Here is a 25,040-nt window from a genome sequence, read left to right as displayed (position 1 = left end):
AATTATTTTAAAGACTCACTTGCAGCTTGAACACTGTGCTTTGTGTAGTCACAGTGTGACTACACAAAGAGCTACTATTTAAAGTTTAAATCGTAGCTGCAGAACTACATCGTTTTATTTTCTTTATTTTTCTTTCTCTATGTTTTTTTTTTTTTTAATTTTTCCATTCACCTGAGATGGTAGTGGAAAAAACATTTATATATGATTGTACATTATCTTTTAATCGTACATTACCTCTTTTTCAGCAAAAACTGAATCTGAAAACTTACAGCAGGATGGAGTGTGATTAGGCTTTATTCCCACCTAGGTGTCCCTGTGAATTATTTTTGCTTTTTTCCAGGAATAAATGTTTTGTACATCACAAATTGGCGCTTGATACTTTTTTAAATAAAAAATAAATAGAAAAATTATATAGTGCACGTGCACTATCGCTTTCACCATTTTTAAAAATTCCGCCTAAAAGCTATTGGAGCTTTTATTTTGAAAATTGCGGGTCACCTGATAATCCGGAAGTCCGTAGTTTGACACTCACCGTCCAAAACATTTTTTCCTCTACTCCTGTGGCTCACAGTGGAGCAGGAGGATAGCAGGATTTATTACATTAAGGTTATATGAGGTGTTGGCTAACTAATGTAGCGGTGACAGCAGTAAGTGAGGTAGTTATTTTAGAGATTTTTTGTTGAATTTCGTTTCCAACTGTCCTTGCTAACAGTTAAAAGTTTTCCTGCTGCTAGTCTTAGTTTACCTTGACCTGCCGGCTGGATCGGCTTTTATGAAACACGACCAACTTATGTGAAGTTTTGTCTACATAAGCAAGTCCTCTGCCGCCCGTGCAGATGCCTCGTTTGGAAAAGAAAAATCTCCGAGGCAGGGACAGGTAGGAACCTTTTCCGCACTCACTCTTTGGGTTTTAAGGTGGTGCTGGGGGATGAGGAGTGAAGGTCATTCAAAATATCTTGTAATTTCCACTCTTTCTCTGTCTGTTCACGCAAATCAGGCTACAGTTAGACTGGAGGTTTGTGCAGAGGTTCTGCAGCATCCAGAAGGTCTTGTTCCCATCATGGACCAGTCAGAGTGTCCTGATGTTTGGGACGCTGCTGGGCGTTACTCTGGCAGGTAACAGCTGGAGGAGTGTAATAGAACAAAAAGAGGAGGAAACTGTAAAATGGCTGTGGTCTAACTTTGAGGAACTTCTGATAGCATCAGAAAGCTTGCATTGACTGCAGTAAAATGAGCCCTGACCACAGGAGGCTTTGTCTCTTTCTTGATAACCTTTAGCTAATCATTTTGCTCTTTTATGAGTCACTGTTTGAACTGACTCCTTCCTCATAATACAATGTGCTAACACATGTGTTTTCCTGTCATCAGAGCAGCTGATCATTTACCAGGTGGGAGTCCTCCCCAGCCACTTCTACAATGTGCTGGCAGACAAAAATTACTCAGGCTTCAGGAGTCTGGTGGGCACTGCCATGGTGCTCATTTTATTCAACTCCACAGTAAGTTAAAGTAGCAGAGTAACGACAGAAGTCAACCTACTAACACAGTAGTATTTATCCTACAAACCAAATAAGATTAAGACCCTACAGATGCGCTGTCTCACACGTGTCCAGTATGTCTGTTTATGCTTTCTTGGCTGAGTCGCCCCTGAAAAAAATTGATTTTTAATTTTAATGAGGAATTCATATTAAACAGAAATAGCTGCTTTCAGGGGCTCCCCTATTCGCAAGGGGTCACCGCAGCAGTAGCTCTGTGTTTGATTTGGCGGCGTTTTTATGCCGGATGCACTTCCTGAGGCAAGCCTAAACGGATTTGTTTCTCTTCTTGGGATCGAATTAATTAACCCAAGTAGAGTAGTGCAGGTTTGGTTTGTGAAATATGCAGTTTTTGTAAGATTAACACTAAGTCTCTGCAACTGCATATACTTTATTTATCAAAACCTGTTTAGTAGTGTACATTATCTGTAACATTCAGATGTGCATTTCAACTAACTAAATCAAAAGTTTGATAAATAGTTTCTTGTGTTTTACTGCATGGCATCGCACCTTTGGATTGATGCTGTAACAGGAGCAACTTTATAAGGTCTGGACAACCTGACATGACCATTTTATAGCCACATGCATTTGGTCTTGATTGTGTTTGCTTGGATTTTGAACCTAAGAAACTAACTTTAGTCAGCTTATTTAAGCATGTTGCTTTTTAAAGAAACTTCTGTGGCAGGTCTTTCCTGATCTATAACATCTTTATTTAAGTTATTGTCACTTATTGTCACTTTTTCTCTCTCCCCTTCTTTTTTGTTCCCCTCCCATGCAGCTGAAAAGTATTGACCAGTACATTTGCAATCAGATGTATGTCAGCTGGAGGAAGACGCTAACAGAGAGTCTCCATTCGGCCTACTTCCAGGGAAGAGTCTACTACACGCTCAACGTGCTCAGAGAGGACATAGACAACCCGTAAGCATGAATGCATTTCCTGGTTGGTGCATTGTTATGCATGAAAATGTTTTGCTGTCGTTGTTTAATTGCGTTGTCGTGTGCAGAGACCAGCGGATCAGTCAGGATGCAGAGAGGTTGTGTAAGCAGATGAGCAGCATGGCGAGTCGCCTGATCATCTCACCGTTCACCCTGACTTACTACACCTACCACTGCTTTCACAGGTGAGCGCGTTGTGCTGTATGATCAACCCCATTGCACTGTGTGTTAGAGATCATTCAGTTATGTTGGGGTGCCACCGTTTTACAGCCACGTTTCTGAATATCTGTCCTTTAGAGAGGTCCAGAGTACATAAAACAAGGGACGGAATTAGAAAGTTAGAAGAATAAATACCTGTTATATGTAATTTAAAGCATTACATGTGCTCTACAAAAGGTCTGCTGCAACTCTGACCTTATTAAAATTCAGGCTAAATTGGGGCTTTTTGTTAACCCCCAAGCCCTTTTTGACATTTCCAGCTGAAAAAAAGAACAACCTCAAATTTAGTAACAGGCTGCAAAACAGTGAGGGCAAAAGAACAACCTCTACTATGGATGGGAAGCATATTCTGACATACAATAAAACTTCTTGTCCTTATCATAAGACTGCAGTAGGATTTGGAAAAAATCTAGTGAAAAATGACCGTTTGCTTCCACCTTATCAAAAACTGTCAGTTAGAAAGGAGATAACAGCCTTGTAAAAATAACAGACCCCTTTAACCCTTTCTAAAAAATCCTGGGCTCAACAAATTCTACATCAGCCGTAGTTGTAGTAATACCAGGTGGTATTTTGTTGTATTCGTGCCATACGTGGTGACCTTTGAAAATGGCGCTGGTTGCATTTATATAACATATACAGCCTGGACTCGATACGCTGGCCTCCAGAGAGGAAAAAGGTTAAATGTGAGCCGTAAAAGCAGCAAAATGACTCTTTGAATATCACTGTGTGCACTTTAAGTGTTGTGTTGTTTCCACGTATTTTGATGTAACGGGCTCCTAAAGTTGCTTTGCTTTGCTTTGCAGCACCGGCTGGATCGGTCCTGTGAGTATCTTTGGTTACTTTGTAATCGGGACTATTGCCAATAAAATCCTCATGGGGCCGATAGTTTCAACTCTCTTTGAGCAAGAGAAACTGGAGGGAGACTTCAGGTAGGTTCAGCCTTTATAAGTTTGTAAATTTGTGCTAACAGCAGATTGATTTAACCTCTAACAGAGTCTTTGGGTATTCTGCCAGCTTTGTTTGATACAAATCCTTCCTGTGTTTGTTGTCAAAGACACTTGGGCTCTGTTAAAAGGAAGTATCTGTAGGCTTTGGCGCAGTGCCTTCTGTGTAACACAGGATATGCATCAGTTTGCTATTTTAGTTTAGTTTTTTTTTTTACTTTAGAATCTATCACAAGCTGAAACAGCCTCACTTTGTGTTCAGAGAGGAACAGATCAACTGGTTTCTGTTAAAGTGGATCTATTATGGTTTTCTTTATTTCCTGTCTTGTATATACTGTCACAACAGCATGCAATGATTATATTAAACATGGAGAAATCCTCAAATAATGAGTTCAGGGTACACATGATCTCTGTGAGCCACCAGCTCAGGTTTCACACTGCTCTAAACAATCAGATTCAGATCTTTATGAAATCAGTGAGAGTAGACAACAGAAGCCTCGTCAGGGGTATACTATGAAGTGAGATTAGTGGATTATTGAGGGAAATTGATCTTAAAGAGTTTTCAGTGTCACGAGGGTGGCTTTCTCTTTTAACCTGTTAACTTTTGCTAAACTCACAACCTTTTGTTTAAAATCATCTGGAACTGGCACGTTTTCACAGATTCTTTTGCTCCGCCGAATTAAGTCCAGCTGTGAATTTAGAGGAGAACAAACTGTGCCTCACATTGTTGTTTGAATTTGCACACCTTTGTAGTAGGTCCCAGTCTGCTGCCAATTTTCCTTTTAAACACTGCTCTAATTGAAGCTACTAGAAAACATTATGAACAATAAAACTGACCAGTTATCATTCATTTTCATCAAGTCCATCAAGTTCCACATCTCATTTAATGGGTTATGAGAGTTTTAGACCTGAGTGTATTGAAGGTTTTAGTGCACTAATGTGTAGCTGCCATGTTAAAAATTACCTTCAGCACTGACAGCACGCTGAGCAGGAATATGAATATGTGTATTGCACCCCTCTGTGTGCTTTTCTATTGTAAAAGTGGTGCTATTTGTTATATTTTTATATTCTTTATAGCTCTGTATCATCTGCTCCTCCACCTCTGATTGGAGTAGGTTGTGCTCTGTAGGTCTATTTTGTGCAGAAGGAAGCATCACATGACATGTGAAACGTGAGGCTGTTCCTACAGTGGATGAACTGAGAGGCTGTTCATCCACATTACTTTGAACTGTGAATCATGCAGATATACTGTTGTGGGTAGTCTAGTAAGAATCTGGAAATGGGCAAGATGGCTCTCTTTTAAATTATAATTGATACACATTTTTATCACATATGTTTTTTCATGTCTAGATTCAAGCACATGCAAATCCGTGTCAATGCAGAGTCTGCAGCTTTTTACAGGTGAGACAAAACCACAACATTACTGATGCTGCAAAGGTGGCTGTTATTGTTGCCAGACAGTTTGATTTTATCTTCCTGTATTGATAAGATGTATTGATAGAGCTTATTCAGAAATCAAATGAAACCAGAGAACAAAATGAAAAAAAAATCCGCCTGTCTCTACTTGCAGAGCTGGTAAAGTGGAGCACATGAGGACGGACCGCAGACTGCAGGCTCTGTTGTATACTCAAAAGAGGCTCATAAACAAAGAGCTCTGGCTTTATAGTAAGAAAGCTCTATACTTTACTGTTATCATGCTTATATAACACAACTGTGTACACTTAACCTCTAAACCTGTAATGTCTCTTTTCACAGTTGGAGTGAACACATTTGACTACCTTGGAGGATTCCTGAGCTACATTATAATCGCCATTCCCATTTTTAGTGGTGTTTACGATAGCCTCACTCCTGGTGAACTTAGTGCTCTCATCAGCAAGGTAGAAATGTTTTATGTCTTTACTTATTTAAATTCCTCTTTTTCTTTATGTCAAAATAGAACTTAAAACAGAGCTATATAAATGATTAAAAAAAGAACTGTTTACTTCCTGGTTAGGCAGCAGTTTGAGCTATTTCTATTTTTTGCATGCAACATCCTTTATTATGTGGCATGATAACCTGTCACCCCGTTAAATGTAAAAGTACCAGCCACCTTATTAGGTACACCTTTCTGGTACTGGGTTAGATACCCTTTTTTCTTCAGTGCTGCCTTCATTTTATTCAACAAGTTTCAGCAAGATTCAACAAAGTGCTGAAAACATTCCTCAAAGATCTTCGTCCATATTGAAATGATAACGTCACACAGTTGCTGCAGATTTGTCAACTGCACATCCATGATATGGATTTCCTGTTTCACCACATACCGAAGGTGCTCTATTGGGTTGTGATCTGGTGACTGTAGACGTCATTTGAGTACAAGGTTTCATGTTCAAGAAACCAGTTTGAGATGATTTGTTCTTTGTGACGTGGTGAATTATCTCGCTGGAACAAGTTTCATTGGAAGATGGGTAAACTGTGATCATATAGGGATGGAGATGGTAGACTGTGGTGCTTAAATGATGCTTAGTTGGTAGTAAGGGACCCAAAGAGGAAGGGCCCTCCTCTGACCTCTGACATCAACAAGGCATTTTCACCCAGAGAGCTGCTGCTCATGGGATATTTTCTCTTTTTTTATATGATTCTCTGTAAACCCTAGAGATGTTTGTGTGAGGATAATCACAGCAGAGGCAACAGTTTGTAAAATCCTCACACAAACCAGTCTGGAACCATAACATGTTCAAAGTCACCTAAATCCACTTTCTTCCTCATTCTGATGTTAAGCTAAAACTTCAGCAGCACGTTTTGACCATTTCTACACGTCTAAATGCATTGCCATGTGATTGACTATTTCAAGAGTTGCAATTCTAACCTGTTGAACAAGTGTACCTAATGAAGTGGCTACTTCAATATGTGGGAGCCAGATAGTTCTGAGTATCTGTGCATATTTTTAACTTGATGACATGACTCCTAAATTAGAAGATAAAATCCAAAACTGCTGTCTTACATGAGTGCACACTGTCCTAATGCTTTCCTTATAGTGAAGCTGAAAGAGGAAATCCATCATGTTTGTTAGTAGTTTACCCACTAGGTGGCACCAAAATCCTTTTTACCCCCCTCAAAAATGTAAACGCCATCTCTTGCACTGCACACAGATTTGACTTCCGAATGTTTTGTTGTGCATGCAGACCTTTTCAAAAAACAAACAAACCTTGTCTCGTATTGACTCTTGCTTCTTATTCCCTCTCCTTGTTTACATTCAGAACGCCTTTGTGTGCATCTACTTGATAAATGGTTTCACGCAGCTAATAGACCTGTCAACTACTCTGTCAGATGTGGCTGGATACACCCACAGGTATCAGGCTGCATACTTAAATTGACCTCTTTGAGGACAAATGATGACATTAGGATTTGTGTATGCCGTCCACCTTTCCATAACCGTGTGTGTGTGTGTGTGTGTGTTCTGGTCAGGATCGGGGAGCTGAGGGAGGTGATGGATGACATCCTAACCAAGCAGTGCGACTACGACCCGGCATCAGGAGAAAGCTACGACTTTGACAGGTTTGTGTGGGCACATTATTCTCTGCTGCGTTAAAAAAGAAGCACAGTCTGATGATTTAAGAAGCAGGCTGCATATGAGGGGAGTTTATTAGATTACATTAAGCATACAGAAATGGAAACATGAAAAATTCATGTTTATACCAAAACCTCTGAGCCTCAACTACATCACACATCACCACCTCTCCACACAGTGACTTCAACATCCACGCAGGCCCAGTGGACACGGCCTTCATCGTGGACCATCTTTCATACAAATCCCCTTTCTCCGACGAGCTGCTGGTGGAGGACCTGAGTCTGAAAATCAGCCAGGGAACTCATCTGTTGGTGGTGGGGAACACAGGCACTGGCAAGACTTCACTGCTGCGGGTCCTCAACCGTCTCTGGGAAGCACACAGCGGTGAGAGCAGAACAACTGAGACTGATGTTTTTTTTTAATTATTTTTTTAACTTTTCAGCAAAGCAGGAGAAGCAAAGATGGCACAAAAAAGGGCAATAATAACAATGCATAACAATAGTGGGGAAACTAAGAATGAGAGTTAAAATACATAAATAACGAAGTAACAGAGTCTCGGTTATTTAAAGAGATTTGTATATGGCCAAAAAAAACCAAGGTTTCCCTTCAAAAGTATGAACATGAAAAACAGATCATAGTTTTACACTGATGTTGTCATGTATTGTTGAGAACTCATCAGTACTGCACTTCACTGACTTGAGGAACAATAACAACAACAAAGGTTCCATTACTTTAAATTTTATGTTTTTAAAAAGCCACAATATGGGGGTAAAGAAATTTACTAGTTTTTTTTGTTCATTTATTTATTTATTTTTAATGGGAGAGATATGAGAAGGTAGTGTAAAGCCATCAAATAGAAACTGTAAAGCACAAATACATTCATTCAGCTGTCTGTTGTTCATTTTTCCTCAGGCTTTGTCCATATGACCACGTGTTTTGGGCCCAGAGGAACGCTCTTCCTGCCACAGAAACCCTACCTGACCGATGGCACTCTGCGTGAGCAGGTCTCTTCTCATTGTGCTGTTTTTCTTCAAAGTTCTTCCTTTTATATAAACATGCCAAATCATAAATGTTTTGTGTGTGTGTGGGAGGGGGCTGTTATGTTTATATCTAACAAAAAAAAGACCTGTTGGTAATTTACTGAAACACTTGTTTCCAACAGGTGATCTACCCACTGAAGGATATTTACCCTGCATCAGGTATTGTATTAAATGTGATCAACAGCTAATTAGCCAGAGGAAAGCTACTCTATTAGTTAATCTATGTGTGTGGTGTATTTTGGTGGGACAGGCAAGCCCATCACTGTGTTACATCTGCTTTTCTTTTAAAACAACATCTTAAGAGTCTTGAAACTGGGGAGAACGGTTGCTGCAGTTTTGAAAGTGAAAGGATTCATTGTCCCTGTGCCACTTAGTGTCTCAGCTGCTCAGCGGTTTGGGCCTTTCCTTTGTTGTAATCTTTGCTACAAATGCTGTCAGTGGCAGGCAGGACAGCATTGCACTTAGTTCCTTTTGCTTCATCTTTGTCTTGCTGAAATCATCAAAGCATTCCCTGCAGTTTTTTTTTTTTTGTGACTGATTACACAGGACAGTTTCTCTGTGCTCTTTGACAACAGTTTCCATGTTTCTGAGCCCATGAATTTCCACTACACTTTAGTTCTACAAGTTCTTAAGTTGTTAAGAACACAGCTCAGCCTCTCTAAAGAGCCCTCTCTAAATACCTCAGCATCTTATATTGTAAATTAACCTCTTTAGCAATGAGCCACCAAATCCAAAATCAACATATTTTAATTTTTTACAAATATTGTGTGCGTCTGCGTGTGTGTATTTATTTATTTTACTGAGGATTGATGATATTAAATGGTACTGCTGTAGAGAATTCAAGAAAAACCAGAATTACATGTCATGTTTTCAGGGTCGGTGGATGATGACAGAATTATACAATTCTTGGAACTAGCCGGAGTGGTGAGATAAATTCTGCTTTCATCTCGAATGCATGTTATTTTATGAAATAACTTCTCATTTTCACTCATGCTAAATAAAACCTTGATGTGTGTGCAGTCCAGTCTGCTGAAACGGACGGGCGGGCTGGATGAGAAAGTGGATTGGAACTGGTAAGAAACAATTAAAGAAGTAAAACTGTGTAATACTTCCTCAGTCTTTCTCAAGCATTTTTTTTTTTCCTCTGCAGGTATGATGTTCTGTCTCCAGGTGAAATGCAGCGTCTCTCCTTTGCACGACTCTTCTACCTGCAGCCCAAATATGCAAGTATGTTGCTCTGGATTTTTGTTATTTTTTATAACAAATACTCACTAGAGCATCTCATAAGAAAGCATGAATGCACTGATGAAGTTTTTAGTCGTGCTGAGTGTGTGGTTCATGTGAGTTGGGACTGTTTGCTGTGTTTACTGAACTGATGTGTTCTAGTCTGCAACTGTCTGGTGTTTGAACTTTAGTTTTAGATGAAGCCACTAGTGCTTTGACTGAGGAGGCGGAAGCACAGCTGTACCGAACTTGCAAACAGCTGGGCATGACTTTAGTCAGTCTGGGACATCGCAGCAGCCTGGAGAAGGTAGGCCAAACATCCTGACTCCAGTTAAGATAACTTGTAGAAATTACAGCCTGCACACTCAAACCTTTTTCTGTTCTTGGATACATATTTTGCTTTAGTCACTGTTGTTGAGCTAAATGCCAGTTAGTGGGTTGCTTTGTATGACTCTACTCTTTTTGGAGATGTGGAAAAGTTGATCAGCAATTCATTCTCGTGGCTTAGTTTCACCTGCTTTCTCTTACCTTGTTCTCAGATCCATCCAACTGTTACTACATTATGTCTAACTCTGTTTTTCCAGTACCATGATGTCCAGCTGAAGCTGTGTGGAGAAGGCCGATGGGAGTTAACAAAGTTAAAGGGAGCTAGCGGAAACCTCAGTCTCAGAGATGAAGCAATGTGACTGCGGCCATCGATTTGAAATGCTTTAACCAGTGTCTATGTTTACACACAGCCTTTAGAAGAATGTGAAAATTCTTCCTATAACCAAACCAATCAAACTAATCCACTATTAACTTTTAATTTTTAGTGTGTGGACTGAAAAAAATGGAATTTCACCCAATCACTTCCTGGTTCTGTTGCTTTTGTGTACACCATCTGTTGTCTCCAAAAATGGCAGCTTCCAGACTGACCTGGTCTTCAGTGGAGAGGGTGCTTTTAATCTAAATATTTTAAGAACAAGATAATAATCAAACACATGCTGAAGACATAAGGTAGATAGATGTGGGGTGTACTGTAAGGCTGTGATTACATTGTATTAAATTATATACTGTTGACTCAACACCATCCATCAGTGTGGGAATAAGGTACATAAAGGCTCCTTGCCGTGTCACTCGCTAACATTCAAGTGCTCTCAGACAGCACACTTTGTTCTGTTAACAGAGGTACTTTAATAGTTTGAAGAAGGCTTGTGTGTCACACCACTCAAGAAAGTTCTGGCCCCACATAAAGTTCACATTTTAAGATAAAAACAAAAACAACTCTGTAAATATTTAATGCATTTATGTGACTTTACAGTAGCTTAGTGTACAACATTTCCAATGGGAGAACGGTTATTACTGTGTAATAAAAAAACAAACTTTCACACAATATTCTTTTTAATTCCTACTAAGAAATACGTCGGTATCTGTCTGCTCACATTAAAATTGGTACATTTGATAAGGGCAAGCAAAATTATACCTTCATACTATGATCCCAGCTTGAAGTACATCAACATTTTGTGCTTTTTAATTCACATTATTTCTTCTAGCGTTTTTGAGCCATCACATGGCATCTCCTTCCTGATACATGAAATTTGAAACATAATAGAAACTTAGTTTTGACCCAAAGAATCACTGATAGAACAATCATCCTCCTATCAAAATGTAGGCTAAAAAGAGACCTCTCATATGTAGTAAATTCTTTCAGCCAGACCCTAATCCCATATGGTGATATGACCCTTTAAAGTTTACCTTAAGTCCACATTTTGAGGTTCTCTGTAGCGAATTATCACCAACCAATACTTTTTTCCTGTTACCATGTCAGACAATAATTTGGTGCAATTTTTTTTCACTGACTCTATACCACCTCCTGTGACATTGAAGCTCACGATTAGAAAAATTGTGCTGAACAAAAACAAGATTTTTGCTTTAGAGTTTGAATTTTTGTGTTTGTGTATAAAATTGACTCGTTGTCAATTTTAAAAAGTTGTCAAATTTGACATTGACATTTGTTTCTCCAACCCTGAAAATTCCATGTTTTCCTTTCTTAAAGGGGATATAACTTGTAAAATAGTCAAAAAAGTAATATTTCATTAAATAACATTATTTCGTAAAAAATTCTGGGAGATTAGGTGGGAACTTTAAGGTTTTGTAGGTCTGGTTTATCTGGAGATTGTAGACAGATTTTAAAAGAGCCTGTCAGAATTATCTGGCTATTAAAAATAATTTTTCATACAAAGGCACAGGTCTGGTTCATGAAAATGGAGTGCAACACGCAAGCTTTCCATTTACACTCCTCTCTCCTTCAGAAAACACCTTATGGTCGATTTTTACTCAAGAGTTTCTCGTGACCTTGAATGATCTCCTGAACTGCTGCGGGATCATCCAGAGTGCTGAGGTCGCCCAAACCCTCCAAGTCGCTCTCCACAACTTTACGCAGCACCCGCCGCATTATCTTACCCGAGCGGGTTTTTGGCAGACGCTGGGCAAACTGTGACAAAGACCAACACAATGAGAAGTTATTAAATAAAGTCAGTCATGACTGCCAGCATTTTCAAATCAGCATTACAAAATTACCTGGATGAAATCCGGAGAAGCGTACTTGGCGATCTTTTCAGATACCATGCCGTTTAGCTGCCTCGACAAGTCTGCCTCTTGCACATCTATGCCTTTTTTAAGCACCACAAAGGCGTAGACACCTGACGATGCAAAAATCACACATTTATCTGTCCTACAAAACACATTGCTGACTGATTTACACTGAAAGGAACTGTGCTGAGTTTCTTACCTTGTCCCTTGATGCTGTGTGTATACCCTATGACAGCAGATTCAGCCACTGCAGGACACTGATTCTGTTACAGAAGTCACAAACAGGATAAATTCAGGATCTTCATACTTTAATGCCTTTCTAGAAGAACCACAAACTATTGATTTAAAAAAATAAAAATAAATTAAACAACAACCATATATTGCCTCTGATAGATCAGCCAATATGTTTTTTCTTTCAGATACAGTAAACTTGAACAGATTTATAACATTTGTAATATGTAGTCATTTATTTACTCATTTTGGCTCTGCCTACCTCTACTCGAATCGGCTGTTTATTGTATTTTGAGGCAGGAGGTTGAAGATTGCCCTCTGGTGGACGCAGTGTGCAATGTCAACAACATGTTTGAAGGGCGTCTTCTTTGGTTTTCTTTTTCTGACCGTTATAAATGCCAATATTTATAGGTGGGCAAATGGTTAATATTGATATACAATATCAGCGAAGTGATGAGCTGATAATTGAGCTCTACAGCACATTACTATGTAGGCTGTGAGCTGTAGCTGGACCATGCTCCCATCACCAGTGATGCTCCTCAACATAAAAGTCAGGTCAGTTTAACAGAGAAATTGAAGATTGCTCTAGGACTCCCAGAGAAAGATGCATTGTGGGCTTAATAAGGACTCAACTTTAAAGATGACGTGGTTTTTGTTTTTTAAGCTCAGAGCTGTGAACCTTGTTTAATCAGGTATATTTGAGCTTTTGAAATGCAAGACATTCAAGTTAATCAGTTATTGGCCTTACCACTACATCCTCTATCTCTGCTGTACCTATCCTGTGACCGCTCACGTTAATGACATCATCAAGGCGGCCAGTGATCTGGTAGTACCCCTCCTCAGACCGATAGGCACCGTCACCAGTAAAGAAGTAACCTATATTATGTGCACCAGTACAGAAGGATTTAGAGACTGTACATTTCTCCTTATGTGAAAACAGACATTAAGAAGACATTACGAAAACAGAGGCGGTGTGTTCCTGAACTCGTGATACTGTACCTGGATAAGGCTGGAAGTATGTTTCAATAAATCTCTGGTGGTTGTTATGAATGGTTCTGGCCATACCAGGCCAAGGTTGAGCCATACACAGGGCTCCGGATGTGTTGTTGGAAGTCAGCAATTCGCCCTGAAGAAATCCAAAACAACGCTAAATGTTAACCAGTTGCAAAACTTCTAAAACATTCCTAGGACAAATGGAAACGCTACATTAAACCTCATTTAGCTCACTGGATGATTTTTTTTTTTTGGTATGTTTTGGTTATGAGAAGCAGAAAAAAAAAGACTGGCTCAGGGACATCACTCCAACTGTCAGCACAATCTGTGCTTTGCAAATGCAAAAGCAACCTCAATCAGCACAAAACAGAGCGACAGATTTTTAATAGGGAGTTTGGCATGCACACACTTGGCCTGATCGTGGGAGTGGGATGAGTATCAAAAGTGACACAGCTGGTGGCTATTTTATAATCCTAATCTGACCCCATCTCCCAGGTCGTTCCCAGCCATCCAACATTTGCAGGAACAGCACACACACACACTCACCTCAGTGTCTATAAGCACCGGCTTAATGCCAAAAAAGGGTCGCATAGCCATTCCTGGGACAATCTCTGCGTCTGGGTCTGATGGCCTTGGTGCGATGCAGATGCCACCCGTCTCTGAGAACAGAGCAAAGCGAGTAAAGTGTAAATATATTTCAGCATTTTTCCTTCATATTACTCTGCCCTGCCCCTCACACTCAGTCCCAAGCCAACTGGTTAGTGTATATAAAAACCTTTAATAAGCTTTCCAGATAGACACATTTGGCAAATTTCATAGTACAAAGGAATAAATTACATCCCACTGTTAGCTATGGCAATTATTATTAGTATTATTATCATTTTTATTTTAAACTTGGTAGAGCTGCTCCCCAAGGATCCGCACTTGGCCCAGCGATGTGTTCAGTATACATTGTATTTCTCTGCTTAGCCACATTGATTTAAACAGTTTTCGCCAATTTAATGTTGCTCAGAGGATTTTGTTTTGTTTATTAAGCCACTTAACACTGATCTATGAATCCTTCAAGCATAAAAGGTATCCAACTCAAGGGATGAACCAGTGTTGTGTCTACACACAACAGACAAAGAACCAATTTTAGGCACTTTTTAGTAGCAGCATGCCAAAGTTAACACAGTTTGACACACACAAAACAGCATTTTTAAACTCCCAAAGAGTTATTAGCTGAAAACCTGATATTTCTTGCCATGATGTGAATTGTTCTTTAAAAAATTGGGGAAATTCAAAAGGAAGACCTGACATAACACCTGGATTTAAAAAATGGTCAAAGTGGAAGGTTGAATGTCAAGAGGTCCTTCTTGAGGAAGGGAAACCTCAACATTGAGTGTGGGATCATCTTAACAGACAGCAGAAAAAAGGCAGCCGACATCTAAAGAAAAGCTCTGAATGTCATCCAAGAAGAAAGTTTGCCTAAGAGAGTTCAGGCTGTGATCTGAAGAACTGAAGAATAAAGGCGGTCATATCACTTGCATGAACTCTGTTTTTGCATAATATACTGTATTCCCATACATGTTGCCATAGTTCAATAAATCGCAGTTTGTGAATCTACTGTAAGCCCTTCTCATTGCTACAGATGTAGATTGTAGAATTACAGCCATACTAAGTAAATTAAATGCTATTAGGTCTGCGTGGACATCAGGGACCTCTGGTAATCCTGCTGGTGGTGTTGGTAGCAACAGAGGGGACTTTCTACAAAATAGGACACAACAGATGATTCGACAATAGCATTAGCCACTGGCATCCTGTTTACATCAGCTGTAACTGTGAGAGTTGTTGCTTCACAGTCCCAAGAAACAATGTGATTAACACAAACAGTCCAGGTCGAGCACACAGACAGTTAAGTATAAAAACCGGAGACAGCAAGCCCGGCTTCAAGTTGGAATTTTGCTGACTTTGGACACTGGGTTATCTATTTTTCCAGTGATGAGATGGCATCATGTGTCTGAAAGTTCAAACACACTAAGCTATTTTTCCCCTTCATTTGCGCTGATTGAAGCTATTTTTCAACCTCCCATCATCCTCTGTCCTCTCACCTCTCCAGTCCTGGATCATCCTACATGGAGGCTGTACGCCAGCAACGGATCAAAATCCATTTTCCTCTCTAAACAGGCTACTTGCTTCCAGATCAACCAAATGGCATTTATGAATAATGCCACTTAGCCCTAATTGAAAACACTGGACCATGAAAATAACATAACAACATAATCCTTTTTACAGAAGTAGGGTATTTAGGTCATATCTGTGTCTGTAATTCTCAAGCTCATGATGCTCTAATGTTTAATTATCGTCAATTAATTATGGACTTTTGCCATTTGTATGGTAATTAACCCTGCTCTGCACCATTAGGTCATTACGCAATCTAATGAAGAGATAACTGACATTATTAGCAAAATCCGCTGATTTCTAACATGATGTTATTATGTCCCATCCAATGCTACACTTGTGCAGCATTTTGGAGTCTTTCAGTCATCGAACGCTGAAGGACATGTTTATTTTGCAAGTTCTTCTTTCCAGTGGAGTTAGTCATAACTTCTGCAGTCACAACATGTGCATCCTGCTGTCGAAACAAGCTAACTGCCACAACTGACCAATAAAAAGGAAGGGGGTAGAAGTTTCTGCTACCGTCTGATAACCGTATGTAAAAGAAAATAAAGATTACCACACAATTGCTTTTTTTTAGAGTAGAAAAGAAAACCTATGAGCACATTTTGGTTTGGAGCTTTAGTACAGCGGTCCCCAACCCCCGGCCCTCGGACCGGTCCGTGAGTCGTTTGGTACCAGGCCTTGAGAGTTGAGGCTCAGGTGTGAAATGTATGTTTTTCAGGGTTTTTATCGGTTTTCAGCGTTATTTTGTTATTGTTTTTATCGTTAACTCGGTTTTCCTGGGTCTTTTCACGTGTGTTATGAATAAATCTTTTTTTTGGTACCGGTACTAGTTTTATTTTGTTGTATTTATCCGCGACACCTTAAAGGCCGGTCCGTGAAAATATTGTCGGGCATAAACCGGTCCGTAGCGCGAAAAAGGTTGGGGACCGCTGCTTTAGTAGGTTAAAATAAAATATAATAAATAGGATGACGCAGCAGTGCCTGCCTGATAAACTGGTTCTGGCTACATCCTAGCTTCCTGTTTGTTTGTTTGTCTGTTTTTTGCATATTTGTGTGTTTAATTATTTGAAGCATTTAATTGTGGTAAATAGGTTAAAAAAAAAAAAAAAAAAAAAAAAAAAAAAAATCAGGAAGGGGGCGAATACTTTTTCCACAGCACTGCAAGTGTGTCTTAACTGTGTGTACACAAATTGGCCAGTACAAAAGCAGCAATTTTGTTTTGACATATGCCAGAATTACAGAACCGAGCGTAGGCGGGCTGATGAGTGCTCTGTGTGGGAAAGGTTTATCTCAGTATTCCAATTAAGGCCACAAGGCAGACAAGTTAGTGTGTTTGTTGACGTGAGCAGAATAAATTGGTGAAACTGAGACTCGTCAAGTTTATCCTAACCTGTTCCAACCTGTTTTTATGTTTGGAAACTCAGTGCTGGAGTCACATGATTTTGGTCTGGCACCACAGACTAGTACACGGGAGAAGTGCATCCTCTTCAGATCTAAATGTCCTTATCCGCACTTTGGTGGTGGATGACTTGAGTGTTAAAGTCATTGAATTTCCTTCTTTTTTTACTTTCAAAAAAAAAAAAAAAAAAAAAAAAAAAAAAAAAATCTCATTCCTTTGGTTTTGTGAACCGCTTCTGAAATAATCTTTAACTCTGAGAAGAAAACGTGGTTTGATTTTTAACTCCTAAGAAAAGAGAAAATGTCTCTCTCCCTCTCTCTGTCTCACACACACACATTACGTAACACTGTTATTGCTACAGGGACTCAGGCAGCTTCTCTCCCCTTTAAGATGGACCGTTTTAGTGTCTGCAGACGTGGCTGTGTTTGACGAAGAGTTCATGACCTTACAGTAAGTTCCCATTGTGGAAGGATTAGGAATGAGGAATGTTCTAAGACTCACCATGAAAATTCAATGTGAGCACAAAAAAGGAATTATTACAGAACAGTTAGAGAATACAGGGCGATATAAGGAGAGTAGGACAGACTATAGACTCACACCCTATATAACATTTATAGACCATGCTTGTTTAGGTGATGACTGAGTTTTTCCAGCACTGATGAACCTGACAGCAGCAATATAACACTACAATCACATAAAGTAAAGTGAATGGTGTACAAATTATTTTAGATGAAATAAAAATTGATCCAAACCTCAAACTGTACACATCTGTATCTCATTGTTCTATAAATCATTTGAGAAGTATGATCAATGGCTCTTTACAGGCTGGGATTCTCGCCGTTTCTCTCAAACGTGCTGTAATCACATCGCTATGCAAGAAACAATAACTTAAATCCACTGATAGTTAATAATTACCAGTTATTAACTGCAAATAACTTAGGACACCAGAGTCCACCTAACTCACTGTTATTTTAATCAGCCTGAGTCTTTTTGGTTGTTTCACACAGACAGCTCCATTAAAAAAAATACTGTTCTAAACAGAACTTTGTAACTTTACTCTTTTCAATAATCTAATATTTAAATTTCTGATGTGGCCAGCTGAGTTTGTGATACTGTAAAATGTTGTGTAGTATTGTAAAATGTGGTGAATAAACCCGTCACTTCAGTGTGTTCAGTTACCAGTCTGCCACCAGGTGTCCACCACAGGACAGCGTCCGTCCCCGACCACTCTGTGGTACCACTCCCATGCTTCCGTGTTGATCGGCTCGCCCACTGCAGACAGACAAGAATAGCTTAAATAATACGGTACTGTACAAAAGTATTCAGCCACCTCTCATTTCTTTACAATTTGCTTCCAAGGAGCCAGACTTTCTTTGGGAGCAGACCGGTTCAGTCCAGCTCTTGAGTCATTCGGCAAACTTGAGCCTTTTCTCCGCGTTTCCCCTCGTCTTGACTTACTTAAGGAGGACACACTGCACACCATGCTAAGATATGGCAAGTTATTGGCTAATAGCTCTTTATGAATCATCTTGTTGGTGCAAAAACAATATTTTATGCCTGTCAAAGTGTGTTATAGTTGGCATTTTAGATTTGAACAAAGAAATTGGGACAAAAGATTTTTTTGTGACAGGCTTCTAGTAACAAATACAATTTAAAATTGGCTTTTTCTAAGTTGTCTGTTATGTTTAGACGCAACACTGGTTCATCCAATGAGTTTTGTGCCATTTTTTGGTTAAATGAGTCATAGGGCAGTGTTAAATGGCTTAGGAAACAAAGAACCAAAAAAGAAAAATTCCCCAAAAAATTGTCAGGTACAAGGTCCGGACAGAAAATAAGTGAAAAAGCAGCCAGTGTCCAAAGAAAAGAAAAACTTACAGACCTTCAGAAATCTTGAAGAACTATTCCTCAAGAAAAAAAAAATGCTGGAAAGTCTCTTTTAACACAAAGAAATTAGAGATGGCTTAAAACTTTTTACACAGCAACTCTCTGTCTATAACTTCCTCATGGCTTCATGTCTATTGCTACACAAATGAGAAACAGGTGAAAAAATACTTATTCTTTCTAAGCATCATGTTTCACATACCAGACCCGAGGGTTTTGAGGGTGGAGCGGTCGTACTTGTTCACCCACTGATCTCCATACTTGAGCAGCAGACGAATTGCTGTGGGGGCCCCATAAAACTGGTTGATCTTGAGTCTCTCAACCATGTCCCAGTATCTTCCTGTGAACACGACAAAATGTTGATTTATTTTTTAAACTTTGGGGTTTAGGATAAAGCAGTAGCCTAAAAACCAAACCCTTAAACTGTTTTTTTCCCTTTGACAAAAATGTGGTAGACGTGCAGACACAGATGAAGCCTGGACTGTTTAAACAGACGATGCCAATTTTAGCATGTAAAATATGGCCTAACTGTAAACAGTTATACACAACAGCAGGGCTCTTGGCCAAAAACAAGAATACAGAGCAGAAAAAGCATGTATCAACACTGTCCACAGAAAATGAAACTACATTTTGGGATAGGCACATTTTTTAAAGGTACTTTTTGTAATTACCCTCTGCAAACTTTAATCAAAATGTTATGCATCATAATCATAAATCCCTCACATGGCAATTTGCTGCACCATCTTGTGGTGCAATCTGGAATTACACAAAAGTACACCCCAGCACTAGTTCAACTTCAGTTGATCTCTCTTTAAAACAATACATAGCATGAAATAGGAGCACTTGTTTCTTCACATAAGTTAATTTCGTAAGGTTTTAAACTATCATTAAACACAAAAATTTACAATAATGTCTTTCCATCAAAGAAACATTTTACTTTTTATTTTGTGATAGTGTATTTGGACACCTCAAATCATAATTTCCATTTTATTGTAATCATGTTCATACCTGGGTCTGGGTAAATAGGAGTGCTCTCAAACAGCACAGTGGTTGCCCCGTTGGCCAGCGGTCCATAGACCACGTAACTGTGTCCCGTTATCCAGCCAATATCCGCCACACAGCCAAATACATCACCATCGTGGTAGCTGAAGACATACTGGTGATGACAGATGAGACAAAAACATAAAAATACTTTGAATATTCACTATCACGTGGCTCAATATTATACTAATATTTGACCCTTCTGAACACAACAAAGATCTTGAACTGTCCCATCATGCAAAAAACATTTAAGAGAAAATCCTCATTTAATGTGCTGCAAACCAGGCTGAGATTTCCTCTTACACATAGTCACACGGAATTAAACATCACATTTTTGCCATTTATGGCCTTTGTTGGGAAATGGGAGCTAAACACTGTGTTTGCCAATAAGGAAAACAGTGATTGTTTACCCTGTGTGTGAGCGCAGCATACAGAAGGTATCCAGCCTGCGTGTGGACAAGACCTTTGGGCTTCCCTGTGCTGCCAGATGTGTAAAGGAGGAACAGGACGTCCTCGCTGTTCATGACAGCTGGCTCACACACAACATCCTCCTTTAGCATCTCCTGTATGATGCAGTGAATAAACACAGTTACAACACCATTTATATTTTTAAGGCCAGATCACAAGAAGACACAACAGCCTGTGTTTAGATGTTGTATCTGTCACTGTGCCAGGAGGTCAGAAGAGCCTGTGCACAGTTGTTATATCTGACAGTCACTAGTCAATCTCCTGATTAGTTTAGCAGAGGCTAGCTAAGAAAACGGGTTTCAAGAGCTAACATAGACACACATATTCCAGCTGTTCAGCCAGAGTCATAACAGGTGACAGATTTCACTTTATGTCCTTGTTCGTCAGGACACATGAGCGTGAGATTTCTTAATTTCTCATTTCTAATGTTTTGTTTGCTCATTGCAAACAAAACATATCAGATGCACTTGTGATCTAATTGCAAAAAATGAAGAGGAAACACGTGATATAAGATGCAAAATGCGCATGCTAGTATTGATTGTTTTAGTTACTGATCAGATTTAAAAGAAACTCAAATGAGTAACTGTGATTTTTCTTCTTTCGTTTTTTTTGTTCAAAAATACCAAATTCGCCCTCAACAGCTTATATTTGGATTTTAAGGATTTGATTGGCTTTCTGCTCCCTCACCTCCTCCATGGCAATGTCCCTGGCCGTCATGGTGACTGGATTGTCTGTTCTCATAGCAACAAAAACCTGCTTTACTGTCGGACAGCTCTCCACCGCTCTGTCCACGGTCTTCTTCAGCTCTATGACCTTACCACCCCTGACCCCCTGGTTCACTGTGATGACAGTGCTGGACTGAGCTGCAAGAAGTTGAAAAATATGAATAAATAACACAAAGAAACAAACAGTTTAAAACCGCCTGTCTGATGTTTTGGAGGATCCAAAAAGCTCTGATGTTTGGGGTATAGGCATGGCCCCTTTGCAGGAGTTCTGGGTTGTTTTACACTGAGATGTTGGTAGTTAATTAACAAGTTCCTTAAGGCTGCCTTAAACTATGATTGCACTTTGCAACCTGTTTCCCTTCACTGTGGGGCCTCTTGATTTAAGAACTGGGTTTCTTCGAACGATTCCTTAGTCAGATTTCTTGGAACTGGGGGAGCCGTTTCAATGCCATGGACTGTTTGCCATGCTCCTCGAGACAAAGGGAGTTTTTGTAGAGTGGTGAGCCGCATTTTGAATGCTCAGTTGGTAGGCGGCTGTTATGTGGGGAGTCCATGGACTACAGTGTTTAAGTGGGCAGCATGGGTAAGAGTATGGATGCGAGGACCCAAAGTCTCACAGCTAACCACTGCACTCGGTATGCAGTATGATCAGTATTAATCACCTCACTCAGTGTCTTTAACTTTGTAACTTATTTGATGTAATGTTATAAATTTAAACTTCCTGCCATGCCCCCTAAAGACATAAGTTATATATTGATTCCTAGTTTTTAGAGCCGTTTAATGAGACAGTTGCAAAATCATGGATGAAGAACCAAAACTAAATCACAAAAATGATTAAGTATAGAACACTGGGGAACGTGCTGAGGGGAACTACAGAGCGGGTCGATGAGTAGTGCCCACTGGCACAGCACATGATGTCATTTGCTCCACTGCTGATATTAAAATGTTGACAGGTGCAGCTCTAAGGCAGCTTTAGGAGCTCAATAATAACATCTCACCATCCCTGATTCGCTCTGCCAGGGCATCTGCGCTGAAGCCCGCAAACACCACGTTGTGGGCCGCACCAATGCGGGCACAGGCCAACATGGACGCCACGGCCAGCGGGCAGGTAGGCATGTAGATGGTGACGCAGTCCCCCCTCTTCACACCATGCCGCCTTAACAGGTTGCCCACTCGACAGGTCATCTCCAGCAGCTCTCTGCAAACACATGCTCATGAACTTCAGGAACCAGAACCATCAGTGCAGCACCAACTCAAAACTACTTACCTGTAGGTGTACTTCATCTCTGACCCCCTTTCATCTCTCTCCCAGATCAGAGCCACCCTCTCAGGACAGGTGTGCACATGGCGGTCCAAGCAGTTCACTGCAAGAGTCCGGAAGGAAACACACACAGAGATGACAGAGGTCTCCTTGTGTACTAATCAGCACAGTGCCATGAGGATACTGTATGTGCAGATATATGACACACAGTAGCACCTGGCTTTGCTTCTCAACATAAAGGGAGCACAGAAGACTTTGTGCGATGGCACACATGCTTATTGTATTCTACTTAAAAGTGGACGCGATCTCACCGGACACATTCAGCTTTCCTCCTTCGAACCACTTGATCTTGCCTCGGCTCAGGTCACAGTCCTGCACGGTGTGGAAAGGAATGCTCCAGCTGAGCCTGTGGCGCGCCACAGCGGCCCAGAAGCTCTCACTGCTGGAGACGGACAACTCCCGCAGCGCCGCGCGGCCCGACACCCCCTCAAAGCCCGCAGCCTCCGGCATGAACGCCGCGACGTTGCACCGACTTCGGCCCGAAACATGGAGATGAGACGCAAGAATCCGACGAGCGAAAGAAGAAGCGACGTACTTGGAAGTGCAACCGCACGGCAGCCACATGTTGTCAGTGAAAGTGCTCTGCGCTTGCTGAACGATGTTCCCAAACCATTTCCGTCACGTATGAGGCCGTTGAGATATCCTGGAAATCACACAGATTAAATTTCGAGAGGTGAAAACTTGGAAACTCCGAAGAGTTCAAAGAGGAAGGGCTTGAGGAGTGATGCGTTAAAGGGCGGTTACAAACTAGTGGGCCGACACTTGTGAACATATGAAGAAAATAAAAAAATCCCCACAGAGTTGCAAGTTGTTTTTCACTGTGATGTTGAAATCAACCCCATTAAAGCACAAGTCTTTCCAAACATTGCTCACTTCTGGGTACAAACTGTTTCTCAAATCCACCACTTTCACTTTCAACAATAAGACTCACTGTTTACGTTGCATGCTGGACCATCATAACCACGTATTTTTGTTTACATCTACAAATCTTTATTATTTCACATTTAAACGGTTTAAACAACTTCGCCGAGCTTCTGTTTCCGGATATGAACGAACATCCGCAGTACGGTTTACCTTTGGCTTGGATGTCTTCACTTTACAGACTGCCACCTACGATGCCATCTGCAGCCCCGTACAACTTGTACTTAACTTCACTTAACAGTGTGTTTTCGTATGTGGCCACCAAGTGGAGCTGCTTTGTTTTGTGGTTTGTGGTTTGAGTGGTATTTAGGGGGAGTAAAGACCACCAGTTGGTATCGATCCAACACCAAATAAATACCAGATTGAAGTATATTTGTTTATTCCCCCCCCCAAATATTAATTTAATAGAATTCATTGGGTTGCATACTAAACTTGAAGGATGGAAACAAAGTATTAATCCTATTGCGCAAGTATCGGACCAATACTTCGATACAATCAATATCTGGATCAATCCGCCCATTAATGAGAGCTAAGGCATGGGCTTTACAACAGTGTAAAGTTCTGCTCGTATTTTACACATCACTGTGAGGTTTGCTTTGCAGATAAAGAAGTGCTGAGATGAAACTTTATAAAAGTAAAACTTCCATCATACCTAATTCCAGGTTCATACTTTTTTTCTTTAAGTTTACTAGAGAAACTTTGCGCGATTCATAATTCAAAATAATCCTCTTTTATCTTCTACTGGGCCTTTCTTCTGATTGGTATGGATGATCTGCTTTACATGACATCATGTAGATCCAGGAGAAGAAAAAACTGCCTGGGACCTTGGCTCATATGGACTGCTTGCACATGTCTTAACCTTATTCTAACGCCATGTACCACCATTCACCATAACGTTAAGTGTATAACAAAGATGAGCAAAAACATAATAGGTCCTGTTTATTCAAGCTGTGTTGTACAGGTTGTGTGTTTTGGCTTCTGTAGCACATAAATTTCCTAACTTTTGGAATAAATAAACTTTATCCAGTCTTATGCAACTGTGATGACATGTGTCACTACAGCAGGTCCTCAGTGGCTTTTTTGGTTAGTCATTTCTGTACTGAAAAACAGCTGTTATTCTGAGACATCGCTCACTAGTTTTTTACTATTCATCCATTCTCTTGACTGCTTATCCTATCCCACCCCATCACAGCTGGACTGGTTAACAGACTGTTGCTGGGCAAACACAGAGAAACAGACAACCATTTACATGTACAGCTAATTTAGAATCAACCTGACAGGCTTGTGTTTGGATTGTGGGAGGAAGTCAGCGAAAGTCCACACAGAACATGGACTCAAACCCATGACTTGCTTGCTGTAAGGTGTCAGTGCTAACCACCACACCACTGGGCCAGCTTTACTTTTATATGTAATATTAACACTGGCATATATAAAATAATATTTATTTTAGTTCTATTTTCTTCTCCATTCTGCAACTTGCATTACAGAGCCCATTAAAAGAGATTGAAGGCTAAAGAGGCTCCAGAGTGTCACTTAGTGCATTCTGCAAGAGGTTATAGAGAAACCATCCATCTGTTTTCATAATCGCTAGCTGTCAGTGTGAAATTCCTATTAACCTCTGCCCTAACGGTTAGAGTTTTCAAGTACCAGCTTTTCAGAGGTTGATTCACCTGCGAAATATCCCTGAAACAGATGCTGAATCACCTGCCTGCTGATTTCATTCAGTGCTGTCTTACAGAGCTAAAACAAGCGTGTTTTAGATGCAGGATTTAGTGATGTAGCAGGTTAAAGAACATGTCTTTGACAGCCGGTCATTCCTGGATTTATAGTTAACTACAGTATATTAAAAGGATTTGTTCATCTTTCAGCATCAGCATCATTTTA

The 25,040-nt window shown here is 40.2% G+C and overlaps 2 protein-coding genes across 3 annotated transcripts; one reads left to right on the top strand and one right to left on the bottom strand.

Moving 5' to 3' along the window:
• The first annotated feature begins 513 nt into the window (after positions 1-513).
• Positions 514-10,506, top strand: abcd4 (ATP-binding cassette, sub-family D (ALD), member 4). Its single transcript, XM_039598806.1, has 19 exons — positions 514-877; positions 998-1,116; positions 1,369-1,496; positions 2,311-2,450; positions 2,537-2,653; positions 3,491-3,616; positions 4,982-5,032; positions 5,202-5,296; positions 5,387-5,508; positions 6,868-6,959; positions 7,076-7,165; positions 7,357-7,562; positions 8,091-8,182; positions 8,341-8,377; positions 9,093-9,142; positions 9,239-9,291; positions 9,369-9,445; positions 9,634-9,749; positions 10,027-10,506. The coding sequence occupies exons 1-19, from the start codon at positions 837-839 to the stop codon at positions 10,126-10,128; spliced, it is 1,854 nt and encodes a 617-aa protein (XP_039454740.1). The 5' UTR covers positions 514-836; the 3' UTR covers positions 10,129-10,506.
• A 204-nt stretch (positions 10,507-10,710) lies between these two features.
• LOC116310701 (acetyl-coenzyme A synthetase 2-like, mitochondrial) lies at positions 10,711-23,397 on the bottom strand. Of its 2 annotated transcripts, XM_031727567.2 has the most exons (15): positions 23,310-23,397; positions 22,487-22,878; positions 22,182-22,278; positions 21,913-22,112; positions 20,877-21,052; positions 20,132-20,284; positions 19,689-19,836; positions 18,883-19,020; positions 17,979-18,071; positions 13,784-13,896; positions 13,244-13,370; positions 12,993-13,120; positions 12,213-12,276; positions 12,002-12,123; positions 10,711-11,915 (listed from the first exon to the last, which is right to left on the bottom strand). In XM_031727567.2, the coding sequence occupies exons 2-15, from the start codon at positions 22,797-22,799 to the stop codon at positions 11,742-11,744; spliced, it is 2,046 nt and encodes a 681-aa protein (XP_031583427.1). In that variant the 5' UTR covers positions 22,800-22,878; positions 23,310-23,397; the 3' UTR covers positions 10,711-11,741. The 2 variants fall into 2 exon arrangements, with proteins under 2 accessions (XP_031583427.1, XP_039454739.1); XM_039598805.1 differs by lacking the exon at positions 23,310-23,397 and having other exon boundaries at positions 22,487-22,955.
• Positions 23,398-25,040: the final 1,643 nt, after the last annotated feature.

This window comes from Oreochromis aureus, linkage group 15 (genome assembly GCF_013358895.1).
Source record: "Oreochromis aureus strain Israel breed Guangdong linkage group 15, ZZ_aureus, whole genome shotgun sequence".
Taxonomy (NCBI): Eukaryota; Metazoa; Chordata; class Actinopteri; order Cichliformes; family Cichlidae; genus Oreochromis; species Oreochromis aureus.
Note: the sequence above shows the minus strand (reverse complement) of the source record. Positions and strands in the feature narration are given on the sequence as shown.